The sequence below is a fragment of the Canis aureus genome, chromosome 1 (genome assembly GCF_053574225.1).
Source record: "Canis aureus isolate CA01 chromosome 1, VMU_Caureus_v.1.0, whole genome shotgun sequence".
NCBI lineage: Eukaryota > Metazoa > Chordata > Mammalia > Carnivora > Canidae > Canis > Canis aureus.
Genome location: NC_135611.1, coordinates 45084184 through 45103663, shown reverse-complemented (window position 1 = coordinate 45103663; position 19480 = coordinate 45084184). Strand labels below are relative to the sequence as shown.

General features: G+C 34.6%; 1 protein-coding gene and 1 pseudogene across 7 annotated transcripts in view; one reads left to right on the top strand and one right to left on the bottom strand.

The window, feature by feature from the left end:
- Nucleotides 1-19480, bottom strand: part of SCAF8 (SR-related CTD associated factor 8) — a 147062-nt gene that overhangs the window by 109700 nt on the left and 17882 nt on the right. For all 7 annotated transcript variants that reach the window (XR_013379852.1, XR_013379841.1, XR_013379849.1 and 4 more), the window contains 2 exons: nucleotides 4723-4806; nucleotides 500-544 (listed from right to left, as the gene is read on the bottom strand). Coding sequence is in view for 3 of the 7 variants with exons in the window: in XM_077897955.1 (XP_077754081.1) it covers nucleotides 500-544; nucleotides 4723-4806 (129 nt within the window). In the remaining 4 variants the exon portion in view is untranslated. The remainder of the gene's footprint in view (nucleotides 1-499; nucleotides 545-4722; nucleotides 4807-19480) is intronic.
- LOC144294510 (single-stranded DNA-binding protein, mitochondrial pseudogene) lies at nucleotides 15330-19005 on the top strand (annotated as a pseudogene).

Here is a 19480-nt window from a genome sequence, read left to right as displayed (position 1 = left end):
CTTGAAATGACAAGCGAGAATTTCTTTAAAGGCTTTAAAAGCAACACATTTATAATTATATTTAAAATCAATCATACATACACCATTTTTTTCACGTGACAGATGCTCACTATGGCAGTACAAGTTAACAAGAACATCTACCTGAATGAGAACTATTATTTTTAGAATTATGGAACTATTGTTTTTAGAATTATCCAAAAAGCACTATCTTTTTATTTATTTATTTTTTTAAGTAGGTTCGACGCTGGTGGAGTGCAATGTTCTGGGCTTAAACTTACAACCCTGAGATCAAGACCTAAGCTGAGATCAAGTCGGACCCTTAACTGACTGAGTGATCCAGGTGCCCATATTTCTTAATCAGAAAAGAAAATAAATGGAATTATTTTTGAACAGTCCATCAAAACAATTTAAACTTTAGTATTTAGAGAACAGAGCACAAGGCATTATTCTATAATTATAGTACATTTAACGTATATTTTGAAAATATTTATATACTTACTTTCTGAATGAATTTCTCAACGCTCTGTACCACATGTTTATAGAACTAAAAGAAAAAACATGATATGGTTTTAAAACCTGTTCAATACAGATTCGAATTTTTCTGTTAAACATAGGTATAACACTGTTTCAAAGGTCTATCGAAACAATGAATTTGAATCATGAATTTTGAGAAACATGTCACTCACCTTTATAAGCAATTAAACTATATTTAACTAGTAAAGGATTCTTGAAGTACATACATGGTCAGTACAACTGGTTTGAACTGCATGGGTCCACTTACACATTTTTTTTTTTTTCAATAAACAGTACAGTGCTATAAATATATTTTCTCTTATGATGTTTCTTAACATTTGACTTAACTGTAAGAATACAGTATATAATACATACAACATACAAAATAAATGTTAATACAACTATTTATCTTATTAGTAGGGTTTCTGGTCAACAGTAGGCTATCAGTAAGCTTTGGGGAGTCCAAAGTTATACATAGATTCTTAACTGCATGGGGGGATGAGCACTTTAACCCCCAGGGTATTCAAGGGCCAACTGTATATCCAAAGTGTATTATGAGACATAAAAGAATTTGATCATAGTCCTTATAAAACTATACTTTCACAAATTGTTATGTTGACAGCAAAGTGCATGTAATAAGCATAGTGGCAGATGTGTATTATTACTTTCATGGAAGGAAAAGATTTCCTATGGTATTATCAAATTAGAGTAGTACTAGAAATATCAAATAACTAAACAAATAGCATTAATAAATGTATGCAAGGGAGTTTTTCAACTTCATTATCTCCTTCTGCTTCTCCTGGAAAATGGAACAAGTATATATAATAAGATACAGAGATGTATAAAGTTCTCATGGATCAGCCAAAAATCAGCAGAAGTGAACATACAAATTAAAAATGAGTAATGGGGGGATCCCTGGGTGGCGCAGGGGTTTGGCGCCTGCCTTTGGCCCAGGGCGCGATCCTGGAGACCCGGGATCGAATCCCACGTCGGGCTTCCAGTGCATGGAGCCTGCTTCTCCCTCTGCCTGTGTCTCTGCCTCTCTATCTTTCTCTCTCTGTGACTATCATAAATAAATAAACATTTAAAAAAAAAAAAAAATGAGTAATGGACTATTATTAATTATAAGAAAATATATGTAAGTTTTAGAAACATTATGGATAAACCTAAAAAGGAATAAATTAGAAATCATAAATTAAAGCAAAAGGTATCTAAAATTTGTGCTTAATAAATTTTAATACCTCGATGGTAACTGCATGATTACCGTATTTGTTTAAAGATGGTAAACAAGGAGAGGAGACACACACAAACATTCCTCTGAACTGCATTTATGAAATTCAAAAGTCAAAATAAAGGAAAATGTCATTACTTACAGTCATCAAATCCAAATGTACAAGTTAAAGCTTAGCTAAAATTTTCATACTATAAAGGAACAGTTTACTCAACAGTGTAGGTCACTTTAACAAAAAATTCAAAACTACTTAAAAGTACTAAACACTTCAGCATACAAAATATTAATTACACTAAGTTATTTTTATTAAATAATAATTCTCCTAGAAAACATCTTGACAGTCCTTTTGCTTCTAGCTACTTTACATGTAATTCTGAGTAAAACTGCTACTAAACTTTAATTCAAAGTTCATCAATTCACATGGGCCTTCTTCCCCAACAGATTATCTGTGAAATTTTGCTGACAGTGTACAATGCCAACAAGCACCCATTAAAATAACCATGTCTCTAAACACTGATTAAAAAAAAAAAAAAAAACACAATGACTTACCTCAATATAAAACACAGTATCATTTAAATCTGATTTTAAAAGGCAGCTCAAATCTCAATTTACATATGTACTACATGGAGTTTAAAAAATACAGTACTGGCAAAGCAATTGGTCTGAGGTCTTCAAAAATATCAATGACATGAAAAACAAAACAAAAAGGCTGGGTAAGGCTGAGTGACAGGACAAAAAAATGAATATATGGTCTTACTATATTTTGTAATTTCTTACATGTGATCAGTGTACAATACTTTCCTAAGTAACTAACTTAGGAAATGTCTATTCTTTGAAAGAAGATTCAAATTCAAGTATTTAGGGATTAAGTGCTATTATGAATGAAATCTGAAACTAACTCTCAAATGATTCAGCCAATAAATGTGTGTGTGTAGAAATAGACCAAATGTAGCAAAATGTTTACTGGCAAATAAATCTAAGGGAAGACTATGCGTTGCTCATTATAATATTTTGGAACATGTTTGAATTTTCAAGATTAAAAAATTTAAAGCAGGAACAATAAATCAAAATAGTACAGTATATAATGTTTAGATGGACTGAAACTTGGGTTCAAATCTAGCTGTATTTATTCTGACTACTGCAGATTACTTAATTTTTCTTAGACCCTTCCTGCATCTGAAAAGTGGGAATAATGTTGATGCCAATACCTTACAGACTATTTTAATAAAAAAATATTCTGCTCAGAGAGAAGGGGGACAGAAAGAGGGGCAAAATAGATGAAGGGGGGTAGACACAGGCTTCCAATTATGAAATGAATATAGATCATGGGGACAAAAGGTGGCATAGGGAATATAATCAATGATATTCTAATAGCAATGTATGGTGACAGAGAATAGCTACCCTTGTGGTGAGCACAACACATATGAAAAGATGTTGAATCACTATGCTGTATACCTAAAAGTAGAACATAGTGTTATCAACTATACTTTAATGAAAAAAACTTTTTTATTCTGCTCAAATTATATAAAAGGCATCAATTATTTCCAGACTAAAAATTGTAATACACATATTTGCATACTCAGAATCATAATCATAAAAATCAGATCAGAATGTAAAACAGGACAAAGAAAGCACAAGAGAGTGAGCATTCTATATACAAAGTCTATCAGACACCCTGAAAAATCACTCTTTTTTGAAGATCTCTTGCTTAAATGCTTCCTGGTCACTGTCCTTATCACTTTATCACCTCTTTGATACTATGCATATAAATACAGGGATTTTAATTATAATGTAAAAAATTAACTGCAAGTGTGAAAATTAAGCTTTGACCATCAGAACACTGAAAAAATGAACTATCTGAATTTTCTCCTAATGGTGATTCTCTCTGTAAATAAAAAATTGTTAAATCTAAGAGATAATGCTGTCATTCAAAGACAATTTATTTAAATAATTGGTGCCTCTGGCTATTTACAGTAGGGAAACATATCACCAAACACCCACAAGTTAAAGCCTACTTAATTAAATATAAGCACTCATTCATTGTCTATTTTGACAGCCCTACTACAGCAAGGAGTCTTGGCTTTGTGGACAAGTGCCTCTTAGAAAGAGGTATTTATGGCTGAACTTAAAGGTCCTTAAAGTCCAACATTTTATGCAAAAGTTTGTACATGTGTATATCTCTCTACAGAAAAGTACAAACTTTCTCTGAAATTTTCTGAAGTATCAATGAGTCAACATAGATTGGTTCAAAACCTCTATATAAGAGCAATGGCTAAAGGCCTGTGGCTTCTTCTCACGGAGTTCAAATGTCCTATATATAATAAGGTTTAATTATTTCTCAAATTGGTTCATTTTCTATAATATAATCTATAATAGAATCAATAAGAAAAAAAACACATTAATTTTTATTTAGAAACCTTTACCAAAATTCTGTAAAGTCAGTGTGACAAATAACGGACACATTCATCTCTAGGTGGAGGAGTTCACGGGTGAGAATAGGATAATAGTTTATCATTTTTGTATTTTTAAGTATATGTATTTACATGTCTTAACCCCATAAAGAGGAAGAAAATACAGCTGACCCTTAAACAACCAATCCCCTGCAGAGTCAAAAATTCACATATAACTTTGGATAACCCCCAAAATTAACTACTGCTAACTGGAAGCCTTACTGATAACAGTTAATTAACACATATTTTCTATGTTACATGTATTATATGCTGTATTCTTATAACAAAGTAAGCTGGAGATAATATGCTACTAAGAAAACCATAAGGAAAACATATTCAGAGTATTGCATTGTACTTATCAAAAAAAGTTCACATGTAAGCCGAACTGTGCAGATCAAGTAAGTGGACCTGTGCAGATCAAATCTGTGATGTTCAATGGTCAACTGTATAATGTAATAATTATCCTCCCTCTAAAATAGTAGTAGGGTGTTTTCTCCTGAAAACACAAGCATAAAATGTATTACTCACCTTAATAGCTTTGATGGCTGCCTTAGTAATTTGGGTCATTTTTGCTTTAGAAATGGGTGGTTTGTAGTCATTCAGGGAATACAACTGAGAAAAAGAAGAACAAATTTTAAATACAACAAAACTAATGGTCTCTAAGCAATAACATGAAATCACTAAACATTTCCATTTTTACATTCTCAGTAAAATCAAAGTGTTGCTTTCTTTTAAAAATCAAGTTCAACATCATTAGCCCTTAAGAAAATGCAAATCAAAACCACAATGAGTTACAATGTCACACTTACTTGTTTATAATCAAAAAAACAGATAATAACAAGTGTAAGTAAGGATGTGGAGAAACTAGAACCCTTATGCATAGCTAGTGGGAATGTAAAACGGCGCAGCAGCTTTGGAAAATGGCTTGGCAGTTCCTCAAAAAGTGAAACACAGTAATATGTAATTTGACCCAGCAATTCCACTCCCAGGCATATACCTAAAAGATGTGAAAATATATATTCACATAAAAACCTGTACACAATGGTCAGTGCAACATTATTCATAAAAAAGTCATTTAAAAAGTGGAAACCACCCAAATGTCCATTAACTGAAAAATGGATAAAAAAGTGTTACATCCATTCAAAATATTAGTCATAAAAAAGGAAAAAATACTGATACATGCTACAAAATAGATGATCCTTGAAAACATTATACTCAGTTTAAAAAGTCATATTAAACAGACCAGATATTATAAGATTCCATTTATATAATTATGTTCAGAAAAGGCAAATCTATTTGTGACTGCCTACAATTGGGGGAATTGGGAAGCAATGATGAATAACTACTAATAGGTACAACATTTCTTTCTGGGGTGACAAAATTTAAAATTGTGGTAACGTTGTACAACCATACTAAATGCCACTGAACTATACACTTCAAAGTGATTAATTATATGGTGTATGAATTAGATCTCAAAACTTTTTAGAAATCAAGAGATTTAAGGTTTAGCAGTAATCTTCTCCACCAAAAAATAATTTTATTTTGAAATTTCTAATTTAAGCAAAGGATAATAAAACTGCTCAAAGAGATAACAGCTAAAGGGGGGAGAAAGAATCAGGCAATGAACAAATAACTAAGCTTAAATTAAAACTTCCTCTATAACTCAGTGATGATACGATTTTAACTATAATGCTAGAACTTCAAATCTAAAAATTAAGTTTTGGCCATTACAACACTGCAACAGAGCTTTTGCTGTAGCACCCCTTATAACCCATCTATCAATGAATTCTACTGATTTCTACCAAGTTTTCCCCATATTTGTCTCCTCTTCCTCCTCTAACCACCACAACCCAGCTCCATTTTCACCCAGAGAACACCTCTAAATGGATGTGCATGTCTATCTTTTCAAAACCGAATCTGATCAGATCACTAATATTCCCTTAAAAAGGTCAATGATTTCCCATGCTTTGAATAAACACATAGTCGAACTCCTGCCAACCTTTCCAGTCTCATCTCACTCCATGCTCCTTCTTAAGCCCTTTGCTCCTGGCACAATAATCTTTTTTTCAGTTTTCCGCCACAGAGCCTAAATTAAAAATGGGCTCATTCCCTACATTTGGAATATTCTTCACCAGGATCTCCTCACTAGTTAATGTGTACTCATCCATCTTAGTTTTGAGCAACACCTAATGAAGAAAGCCTTCCCTACCTTTCCAGCCAGATCAATAGCTCCTCACTGTATTGTCATTCACCTGAAGCACTCAACATAGTACTTTCATGTTTACTTGTCTGATCATTTAACTACTACCTGATTATTAAAAGGACCAACACAGGGGCACCTGGGCGGCTCAGTTGATTAAGGGGCTGTCTTTGGCTCAGGTCCTGAGGGATGGAGCTCCACACTGGGCTCCCTGCTCAACAGGGAGTCTGCTTCTCCCTCTGCCCCTCACCAGGCTCGTGCACATGTTCTCTTGCTCTCAAATAAATAAAGTACTGTCACTCTTTGTGACACCCAAGGTCAAAGGATTAAAGTTCCTTTAATACAGTTTAAGTTAATAAGATGTTAATGGTACAAGAGATATTCACGTGAAATCAATTGTGGGAGAAGTACAAATGTCCTTCCCTTTAAGTTCCCACAGAAGCGCCCATCTGTTAATACTGCTAAGCATTAGGGTCAAGATCCCATCAGATCATTTAGGAAGCTATCTTTGCCAAACTCACGGGGAATTTTAATATGTGTGGCTTCAATTCCTACCTGTATGCCAGTCTACTTTCTTTTATACTAGGTACAAAATAAAATCAACACATTCTATAGTGCTTACAAAAAGCTGTATGTATAAAGTAAAGGTCAATTTCTCAGTAAGCCCTGGATGCTGCCCATCTGAGATCCACTCTTGCCCTCTCCTATACGAGAATAAGCTCTAAGAATAGAAACCATGTCTTTTTTTGTTTAAATTTTTTCCTTTTCTCCAAACTATCTTCAGTGTCTGGGAGAAAATAGATACTTGTTTAGGGACACCTGGGTGGCTCAGCGGTTGAGCATCTCCTTTGGCTCTGGTAGGGGGATCCAGCCCCACATTGGGCTCCCTGTGAGGAGCCTGCTTCTCCCTCTGCCTCTCTCTCTCTGTGCCTCTCATGAATAAATAAATTCTTAAAAATAAAAATAAAGTAAAATCTCATTTCTTCATTAAATCTGATCATCAGAAAATAGTCACAGATCATTTTATCTACTTCTCAATGAATGCCTTAACTAAAATTTAATATTAAGTCTTCAACTTACAAAGATTGATGAAAGACTTGCTCTAGAACATTGTTTTACCCATTTGTTAAAGAAACAATTATCTTTAACCAAAAAGAAAAAGAAAAAAAAATCCCTTATGCAAGAATTCCCAAAGTATATTCTCCTTGAATGCAAAAACAGGAGAATGATTCAGCTAGTTTCTACATACTTATGTTCTCTATGAAAGAAAAAAAAAAAGATGATTTAACATGTTTTTCCCTTCTTGTGCCTTGGCTTTTAAGTAAGCTTGCTCATGTTTATTTTACTTGTCTGAACATAAATCTCAAATGTCTACTAACATCTACTTCTCTGCTATATTGATTAGTTTTACTGTAAATATAAAATATATTTTCACCAGTGCCTAATTTTGATACGCTATTTCAAAGTTCTTTATTAAGTAGGTGAAGTATAAATTTATACATTTAATGAACTAATGTGAACTGAGCACAAGATTACAGAGACAGCTTGTCATCATCCACTTTACCTTTTATTCAAATTCTTTCTTTGTTTTGGGGGGGAGGGCAGAGGGGGAGAGAGAATCCTAAGCATGCCCCACACCCAGTGTGGAGCCCACTTTGGGGCTTGATCTCAAAACCCTGAGATCATGACTTGAGCCAAAATCAAGTCAGACTTTGAACCTAGGTGCCCTTTTTCTTTTTTTCCCTTCTATTCAATTTCTATCTCCAAATTTAAGTGTTCTATACATTCCTGTTGTCATCCTCAACATCAAACTCAGTCCTCCAGGACCTCTCTCAAAGACCATTTGTTGAGAATTGTAGGACCATCACTGTAACATTCAGTATTTTAGAAAAAGAAAAAAGTGCTAAACTGCCAGACCATTCAGACCTTTTTAAAAACTTCTATAAGTAATACAATGTGTATCAAGAGAGAATAATCTTTAGATCTACAGGAGATATCAGAATGCCTGATACACAGTAATAAACCTGTCTTACCCAGCTGACAACTTATTCTGCTGTAATGCTGCCATTAGGAAGTGCCAAGCTTCATTGCAACCCTCATTCTAATCAGATGTATCAACTCCTCACCAAAAACTGGGAATGTAATGCTCCCTGTATTCTCAAAGTTTGATCTGGTTTTGCACTGGAAAATGTTAAAGAATGGAAGTTTATTCTGGAACCTTTTTTTTCTATTTGCCTGATGATTCCCATCTCTACGCTTCAGTGAGAAGATTAGGGCTGCATGCACTCTAAGCTTGGGCTTTCTACATACCCAGTTTTTCATGTATAGTTTTGGTGGGTTTTCTTGTTTTTTAAGATTACTTACTTACTTATTTATTTATTTGAGAGAGAGAGAGAGAGAGAGAGAGAGAATGTGCGTGCATGTGGGGAGGGGCAGAGGGAAAAAGAATTCCAGGGAGACTCCCCATTGAGGGTGGAGTTGTGGGAGGTAGGGGGCTTGATCCCATGACCCTAAGATCATGACCTGAGTCAAAATCAAGAGTCAGGTACTTACCCAACTGAGCTACCTAGGCACCCCTCATATATAGGTTTTAATCCCACCCGTCTATTTCTTGGGCCTGGCTCCCTCCTACCTTGTTTTCTAAAGTAGCTGCTGATTCCTGTTAGTTATATCAAATTATTCCCTCAGTTATGACTATTTTAACTTTTCCAGGTCTACTGATAGTGTTGTGTCTGAACCCTGATCCCAAATCTAAGCTTCTTCCCCTCAAATGCTATGTTCTAATGTATGTAATCTCATATGACAACCCTGTATTTATATAAAGTCTTCATGTCCCTCAGACCTCAGGTATTGAAATGAAGTCCCAGTCTTGACCTGCCCCTTCCTATGGCTACTCAAGACTTACCAATTTAAAACAAAGGCACTAAACAATAGCTTGGACTTCAGTCTAATTAACTCCTTAATGTTTCAACTTCCCTCAGGAACTTGCAGGAACATCAAATATATTCTTTTTAGATCTAAAAACAACCTATCAAATCAGTTTCTAGTAACTTTCACCAAAGTTTGAGGAAATTTTTCCCTGAACTGAGATATCTTAGTTGCTGCCAGCTACTCCAACAAAACAAACTTATTTCAAATAAAAGATTTTTAAAGTTGTCAATTGTTAACTATTGACTGGGCCAAGGGTCAGTGAGCATGGCAAGTACTTTAAGGCTTTAGAAGCCACATGGTCTCTATCACACTACTTAGCTCTATCCCTGTAGCAAGAAAGCAACCAAGAATCAAGGATCAATTCACACACGAACGGGCAGGGTACGTTCCAAAAGAATTTATTTATAAAAGCAAGCCAACCCTGAATTTGGGCAATATTTCTCAGCTCTAGAAAATGTACACTTTTCTCTTTTGGATAAACACTGCAATCTCATGTCTCTGAAAAGTATATTCATGACCTCCCTCATCGGCCCTCTTCCACAGTGACTCATTACTCAAAACTTAACAAAATGTTGTACTCCATGCTGTTATTTTAAGCAAACTCATTTCAAAAATGTTAGTTTTGAGCATAGGTATTACATGAATTCTATGACTACTTTGGAAGAGCCCAATAACTCATTTTCTGACACACCCTAGAGAACAATCAAATTTTACTAATATCTTGCTCATTTACAGGTTAATGTTATGCCTTCAAAAGTTTGTGGTTCTATAATAAACGGAATTAACCCACCATGTGCACCTAAAATAATTAAAATAATCATCAACCCAATCCATCTATCCCAACAATGGTCCTCTACTGCCTCGAAAGTACTGGTCAGGATCCCTGAAATCTCCAAAATCAGAAAATCAGAAATCACAAAAGACACGGGAACAAGCACAATCTTGGTACTTTCAATTCAAGTATCTGACTGACAAACATTTTTCTTCTCTTTCTCCTATTGGAAGTAAACAAAGGAATAAAAATTTTAAAAGGTAAAAAACAAACTCATGATGAAAGCAGAATAGGGAGGGGAGTAAATCAGCACAACAAAATGTCACCAATTTCCAAAAAACAGAATATGATTTAAGAGGATTAGTAACTTATGGCACAAAGAGAAAACCACAAGCCACAGTAAACACAGAGGATACAGCCAGAGGAAAATAATTTGTCCTACCGAATTCGAGTCCCACCACTCAAAATTAAGGTATTAGAGAGCAAAGGCAACACAACTGCAATAATATCACCTCATCAATTCTTGCAAAAAAGTCAATTAAGTATCTCAAAATGACCATTCAAGAAAGAGTGTTACAAAAATACTGCTTACATATATGAAATTAACCATCAGAAAAACTAATGTGTTAAGAACTAAAACATTTTTCTCCTTGGGGGAATCCAGCATGGTGTGAGAAGGAAGTGCTTCCAATAAAATCTCTTTGGTACTTAAAAAAAAAAAAATTACATGCATAGGTTATTTTGAAAAATATAATAATTATAATTTAATACAATCTTGTTCTACAACTCTACTTGCCACAATGGCCCTCCACAGTATCTCTCCCTCCAAAATCCATATATGGAATTCCCAATACCTAATGTGACTATATTTGAAAATAGAGACTTCATGGAGGTATTTAAAGTTAAATGAGGTTGTAAAAATGCAGTAATGATTTAACAGGATTAGTGTCCTTAGTAGAAGAGACACCAAAGAGCTAGAGCTCTCTCACTGCCATATTAGGGGGCCACATGCTCCTAGGACTTAAGGTGGTTGGTAGAAACTGAGAGCAACCCCCAGTCCATATCCAGCAAACTAAACAGGTACCTGAGCCTTCTAACAGCAATAACTATATTCAGTCAACAACCTAAATGAGCTTGGAAGAGAAATCCATGTCTCAAATGAAAGCACACAGCCTGGCTGACATCTTGATTTCAGCCTGGTGAACCCCATCGACAAAGGCAGCCAACTAGTGATTGGGTCATGACCCATGGAATTTATAAAATAAATCTGTGGTGCTTTAAGCCATAAGTTAAGCCTGTGGTACTGTATTACAAAGCAACAGAAAGTTACTAACACAGTAGAAAAACTTGTAAATGACTTTTCTTCATTTTACCTTGACTATATAAATTTTTTAATTCTTGCAAATATTTTTGCGAAAATTATTTTTATAATTCAAAGTTGAAATTTAAATTCTTAAAAATTTCCATTTTCCTAAATAACTTAAAAAAACAGAAATTCAGTATTTTGCATAAAGGAATAAAAAGTAAGACATTTGTTTCACCGGTAATTTTTAAAAGATCATTTTCAACTGTAATGCCTGAAAATGTATTTTATTACAAATTTAACTCCAACAAGTCAAAAACTAAGTACTCTCTATATCTAAAATTTGTCACTCCCTAATATACAAGTTCTCCCTTCCTATATATATATAGCAGGATCTTTCATATTACTTTTTGGCTTGGGATACAATATAAAATATTAGATACCATAAGCATGTATCAAAGTAACATATAATCAGATGCACTTGAAGTAGCAAAATATGACTAGAGAACAATAATAGAATTAACGGTAGAAGATTCAACACTAAGAAAAAGCAATATTAAGAAAAAACACTCAGGGATGCCTGGGTGGCTCAGCAGCTGAGCATCTGCCTTCGGCCCAGGGCATGATCCTGGAGTCCCAGGATCCAGGCCCATATCGGGCTCCCTGCATGTAGCCTGCTTCTCCCTCTGCCTGTGTCTCTGCCTCTCTCTCCCTATGTGTCCTCGTGAATAAATAAATAAAATCTTTAAAAATTTTTTTATTTTTTTTAAATATTTTGTTTATTTACTCATGAGATACAGAGAGAGACAGGCAGAGGGTGAAGCAGGCTCCATTCAGGGAGCCCGACATGGGACTCGATCCCCAGTCTCCAGGATCACGCCCTGGGCTGAAGGCGGCGCTAAACCTCTCAGCCACCCGGGCTGCCCTAAAAAAATTTTTAAAAAGAAAAAGCATGTTCTAAAAGAATAATGTGACCAATAGTGACTTTATACTGAAGTAAATTTCTTTGTTAAAAAAAAAGTTTGAATTAAAACTCTAAATATATAAGCTTGGGTTACTTCTACTGAAGTAGCAATATTCTTGATCACCCAGAATTTTTTGAAGAGCAAAAGCCAAAAAGATATGTTGCAGATATTCTGCCAGAATTCCCAGATCACACTTTTTTTAACAGATTTTTTTTATTTATGAGAGACCAGAGAGAGAGAGGCACAGAGGGAGAACCAGTCTCCATGCAGGAAGCCCCATGTGGGACTGGATCCCAGGAACCCGGGATCACCACCTGAGCCGATGGCAGATGCTCAACCAATGAGCCACCCAGGCGTCCCCCAGATCACACTTTTAACAAAGGCACAGCTCCTGATTTTACACTAAATAATGTGAGTATAAAAACTTCAAAACAAAGTTCCAAATGCATTTTTGAAATAAATCATATGTAATAGCAAACACTAAAGCACATAAAATCTGAAATGTTACATAAAAATCAGCAAAGAAAATTAATAATTGTTTTCCCTTTAAAAAAAAATCCTGAAAACCTTTTTCTGTGGCTATAAAATACTTTAGTACAGAAAACTGGAAAATATTTAAAAAGCACAAAGATGACAGAAAATGCAAATTATCTAGTCTAACAATTCATCACTCATTCCAAATATACTCATTAGTACCAGGCACTATGGATCCAATAGAAGAGGCAGACAATCTCTCTGTCCTCATGGAACTGAATATGCTTTTGGAGACAGGCAATATTCTAATAAGCAGTTTGCAGAGTATAGTTAAGCATACAATGAAAGTAAAATTATTTGGTGAAGGGTATGTAAAATTGTACATCTTTCTCAGTATCTCAAATCCAGAACCCCTTTAAAAAAAAAAAAGGTGGGCACCTGGGTGGCTCAGTTGGTTTAAGCATCTCTGCCTTCAGGTCTGGTCATGATCTCAGGGTCCTGGGAACAAGCCCTGTGTCTAGCTCCCAGCTCAGTGGAAGGAGACTGCTTCTCCCTCTCCCTCCCACCTCTATCCCTGGCTTGTGCTCTTTCAAATAAATAAAATCTTAAAAAAAAAAAAAAAGTATAAGATATTACCAGGGAAAATTATGCCTATTTTAAAATTATAAATCTGAGGTATGCAAACATCTGTCTAGTAAGATCAAACCTACACATTAAACTTTTGTTGGGGTGAGTGGGTGGGTAGGATCCTCTAGCTTAAAAAAAAAAAGAAAACCAGAATTTGATATATAAAAGTGCTAACAAATTGTTATGATAAATAGAAATGCTTATTTATAACTATTCTTCCTATGGGTTTTGTAACTATTGTTTCCTATGGGCTAAAGTATTTTCACATAATTAACTTTTTATACTTTTTATATTATCAAGCAAAACATTCTATTTCTTAACCATAACAGTGTTTAAGGTTAATATTACAGTTTTGAAAACTGTAATGAAAAGGAAATCATTTACTTTAGAATTTAACTTTATAGTTTAAAACACTGTTAGTAACAAAGAAAAACTATAATCAACTCTCCCTCCAAAACTACTAAAGAACTAAATTTAGGCCACAAAAAATTATTTTCATGGTCTTTATCTCAATACAAAAATTTATATATCCTTTCCAAATTCTTGGAAAAAAGTGGATATATAGGAATTACAGTGAGCCAAGATGGGGAGTAATTAAGTCAACTACAGCCTCTCTCTGCCACTGATTACAACTAAAAATGTCAGACCAAATATAAAAAAGGAACTACCTGTGGACTGTGAAAGGTAAAACAAGCTGACAGAAACGAGTAGAAGAGTAACCAGTGATAAGGGATCCCTGGGTGGCTCAGCGGTTTGGCGCCTGCCTTTGGCCCCGGGCCGTGATCCTAGAGTCCCGGTACTGAGTCCCATGTCGGGCTCCCTGCATGGAGCCTGCTTCTCCGTCTGCCTGTGTCTCTGCTTCTCTCTCTGTGTGTCTCTCATGAATAAATGAAAAAAAAAAAAAAAAGTAACCAGTGAAGGCAGGGGTTGGGATCCTGCGTTGGTGCTTTAGTGAATTTCAGTGTTTTGTGTTCCTTTATTATCCCTAGGTTTTGATCCCAGAGAGTACAGAATCATACCACGCAGCCAACGCTAGAAGCAAAAGACCAGAAGAAACCCCTTTTGTCTAGCCAGAAGACTAGCTAAAGGACTCCTCATGCTACTGGTGGGCACCAGGAGGCATCTCCTCTTCCTCCTCTCCCAATTCTGTCAGGCCTCGCTTCCAGTTGGAGGGCAGCCTCTGTTGCCAGCACTTTAAAACTCCCAAAGAGTACCAATTTCCAGACAGAGTAACTAGGAAAAGGGGCCCTTGTTATCCACAAAGTATGGTGAGGAATCCCAATTTTTTTCTCACCACTTCAACTCTAAAGGCTAAAAATGGGAGAGAAACATGACTTTTTGGCCACAGGAAGAAAAAAGGATGCCCTGGAATCTACAAAAGATATGGGAATCCCACAGAGAGCAGAGAGGAAGATCTTTTAATTCTGTGTATGAACTTAAGTCTTGGGCTCATTCTGGAATTGTGCCTACATATATGCCATAGACCCAAATAAATCTAGCAAAGGCTTTGAGAACTAAAATCTATGTAAATCACTAACTCCTGACTGTCATATGTGCTAGGCACACCTAAAACAGCAAAACAAATGCTTGTAAAATTGAACTGACATTGGAATCACCACAAAAAGGCAAGACAGAACTTGCATCCTGAACCTGATCAAGTTGAATGCCTGCTAATAAAACAAACCAACATTCTTAAGAGGATTTTAAAGAAGTCCTACAATATAATACTGAAAATGTTCAGTATACAAGCCAAACTTACTTGACATACCAGCACACACACACACACACACACACATACCCCAACCAGGAAGATCTGACCACACTGCTCAAGTGAAAGGACAATCAACAGATGCCAACCCCAAAATGATGCAGATGTTGGAATTATCACAAACTTTTAAAGAAATCATAGTGATCTTCAATAAGGTAAAGGAGAATATTCTTGAAATAAATGCAAAATTAGATGTTTTCATCAGAGAAAGGAAAACTACAAAAAAGAACTGGAAATTTTAGAACTGAAAAATACAGCATCTGGAACGAAAAGGTAGTATGGTGCTCAATACAAGAGCTATAAAATTTTTATGTGTGACCCTTATATTTTTAAGAAGCAAAAGGCCATAATCATCAAATTTTTACATCAACATTTCACACAACAATTTAAAAAATGTTCAAGAAGAGATTTAGTAAGGTATACTAAGAGAGAGTTTATCTGATACAAACATTATTAATGTAGAAATATGGAAGTGTCTAATATGTCACATGACATATATATTTATAATAATTACTTTATAAATATAAGAATTAAATACAAAAATAAGACCAAGAAAAATGTTCAGAAAAGTGTTAAAACTGAATGTAATTTATTAGGCATAGATAATTTTCTTACAATTAAAAGTCCTACCCATTTGTTTCTATTTCATGCAATTTTTTAAACTTTTTTTTTCAAACCATAATCTAATTAATCCACTATGAAAACTTTTTCATTCTAGCCCAGTTAAAACAAAATAGAAAATAATGACGTATACACTGACTAATATTGGGTGAAACTTTTGTTCCTGTGATGTATACAGAGGTGACAACTGGCTCATGACACAAATTGTATTTCTGATTGCGGGTGGTAAAGTTTCTCTGAGACACTGCTCTAGCCCACAGTCGTAAGTAGAAGGGAACATTAAAATTAATTATAAGGAAAATAAAATATTAAATTCTCTCTGGATAATTCTTGCCAAAGACTGAGTCTAAAGTGCAATCTCTGCTTTGTTCATTTTTTTAAAATGATTAGCATATATCTAGAAATGTGAAAGACATAGTAGTATAAAACTCAGATTTTTTTCCTAGTTGTAATCAGAAAAATGGGAAAAGGGAATTAACTTTCACATCTGAAATCACATTCTGCAACTAGTGATGTATACGCGTCCTCCTCCAACTGTTTTACCTTGCTTATGACCTTCATAGCAATCATCACAAGTAACATTATTTGGCCACAATTTGTTTTCCATTTAGTCTATTTATCTACCTACCTACCTACCTAACCATCTCTCCATTCATCCATCCAGTTTGGAAAACACTGACCTCATATATTGTAAACCCTCAATAAATAGGTACCAATATCAGTATTCTTTTTTTCATATCCTCCACAATACCCAAAGCAGTTCCTTGCACGTATTAGGACTTCAAATATGCTGATTTAAAAAGAAGCTTACTGGGTTCCAAAGGTGATCAGGTATCAAATACAAGCTGGCAAAATAAATTTATCAGGCTTCTTCATATCTGAATTCACTTGTATGCAACAGATTTATTTTCTTCAAATAAGTGGTAGAATATGAAAGCCACAGGTAATGATATACATTTCTTCTATTTTTTTCCTCTTTGAACTTTACCTTTAATAATCTTTGCAGCCTTGTACCTATAATTCTGTGCCAAATATTCGTGAAAATAAGAAACTATTTCAAGGCATCAGAATGCTTCACTCTGAAATAATCCCCAATATCATTTACAATATTGTATAATAATCATTCTTGTATACTTTTCAAGCTTCCTTTAACTCTTAGGGTTAATCATAAGCACAATATTCTTAGATTAATAAAGTTTTATTATCAAGGTATAATTAACTAAAAACAAAGAACTGAGAAAAATACAAAGTCAAATTCAACTGATTAATAGGTCAAAGCTAAAGAATCATTTAAATCTAATCAACATTCACTGACTACCTACAGCAGATATGCAGAGTATTAAGCCCTTCAGAAAACAAACAAAAAAAATCTTGAAGAACTTCACCTCAGATATCTAATAATCTAGTGAGGTAGAAGGGGAGGGTCAGTGATATATCGTTATTATAATATAGTAGATACTTAGCATTCTGAGATTTACCACTGTTAGCTTTGACAATTCACTAATGATCCCAAAGGTCTCTAAAATGTAATCACAGGTTATTTTGTGGAGACACTAATTTGAGGTGTGTATACTCAAAAACTGGTGTATGAGAAAATGATTTACTTAATTATGAGAGCGGTGGAGGATCTATGTTTCTCTTTTCTCATACTCTCCTTTGCATTTAACAGAGGAATAATACACTAAAGTGGTATTTAAAACTTGGGGGATCTTATAAGAACCTGAAGATTTTGCCTCAAGAAAACAAAAACACATGGCATACTTAGGTGCCAGAATAAAAACTGCTACATTCAAATAAATGAAATGGAGAAAAGGTTTAATAAAGAAGATGGAAGTGAAATGGGCTAACTTGGAAAAAGGGAACATTCCTGTTAGAGCTGTGATTCTGCTTCCACACTAAACATTCGTAACACACTTGTCAATAAATCTTTCTTTACAAATAGTAATTTTCAAGAAGGATTGTAGAAGAGGGCTATTTCCTAATGGGAATGCATTAGAATCTCAACACATCACTGTGCTTTCCTACTGGAAAATCACTGAGTACCAAAAAAACAAGACACATAGGTGAGAATATATAATGCATAGCTTCATATATAGAGTAAATGTTCCCATTTCAGAGTGTTGTGCATACACAATACATGTGGTAAGCATAATTTTATATACTTACTAATAAATATAAGTAAATTCTTTATTTCTAAAATAGTTTTGCATTAAAAGCCTTAAATCCATAGCTAGGAAAGCTGCACAGTTGAAGGCAAAGGTAATCTGAAATGTTTTAAAAGTATAAAGTGAATCAAGCAAAACAGTATGAAGAGACAGAGTAAAAATTAATCTAATAATCTAAAGAAAGCTTAGTTCTACTGTATAAACTAGAGAGAAAAGAGAATATAAATTAAAAGCCAATTCAAAACTAACTATAACAAACCAAGGGGGAAGTGATGAGGACCTGGACTAAAGTATCAATGCTTTATTTTTGTTATTTAATACAGAGAATAAAAAAGAAGGGAAGGATGCAAAGCACATTAAAAAAAAAAAGAAACAACTCATTGGATTTCATGACTGAAAAGATATAAATGAAAGTGGCACCCAGGAAAATTCCAAGTTTTCAAGTCTGAGTGTTTGGGAGTAGGATTTTACTGCTGACATAAAGAAGAAGTCTAGGTTCAGGCTAGAGTGTCCAGGGTAGACCAGAGGAAAAGCAAACAACGCACTTCAAAGACCTGGATTACAGGGATTTCATCAGTTTGTAAGACAGGAGTCTGAAACGGCTAGAAACTTGGCTCTTGAGAGATCTCTGAATTGTGTGTGAATGGGTCAGGACCCTTCATGAGACAGGCAGAAGGAAGAAACCCAGCTGCACTATTTTCTGTAGTAATGAATGAAGGTGAAATGTACCAAACAAGTGACCATCAGTTGAAAGACAATATGGCACAAGTATCAGTGTTCCGAACAGGCCTCAGATGTGGCCTATCAGTATGTGAATAAGGGGTCCCAAATTTATGTGGAAGGCAAAATAGACTATGCTGAATACACAGATAAAAATAATGTGAGGCGACAAGCAACAAGAATCATAGCTAGTAATACTGTATTTCTGAGTGACTAGACCAAGACAAGGCACAGAATGGACAATTCTTCTTTAGCCATTATTTAGAGGGTTTTTTTCCCCAAATCATGTACAGTTGTTATAGTTCCTAAGGACAAGAATTAAAATAGCCTTATATATAAAATGAGAAAAAAAGAGAAGAAGTCTAAGTTTGTGGAAGAAAGAGAAGTTTATATTTAGCTGATAACACTACACTTTCATGTGCGTATGGACACAAAACACCTAAAAAGTTGTGAGACTGAATCCCATAAGAGAAAAGCAAAAATACACATCATTCTTAGAGCGTTAACAGTGGAAGAGATAAAGAATAAACACTGAAGACTAAGTATTGGAGAATAAGAAGAACAAAAGCCTGCCAGCCTCAGGGTAAAATCAATCCAGAAATAAGAGCAACAAATACAAACTAAAAAAAGGAAAGGCAGTAGCACAATAAAGCAGAAAGAAAAAAAAATTATTACTTTTCATCTACTTTGTCAATTATTAAGTACTATCACAAATGCTGTATCACTTTTACCTTCAGAAT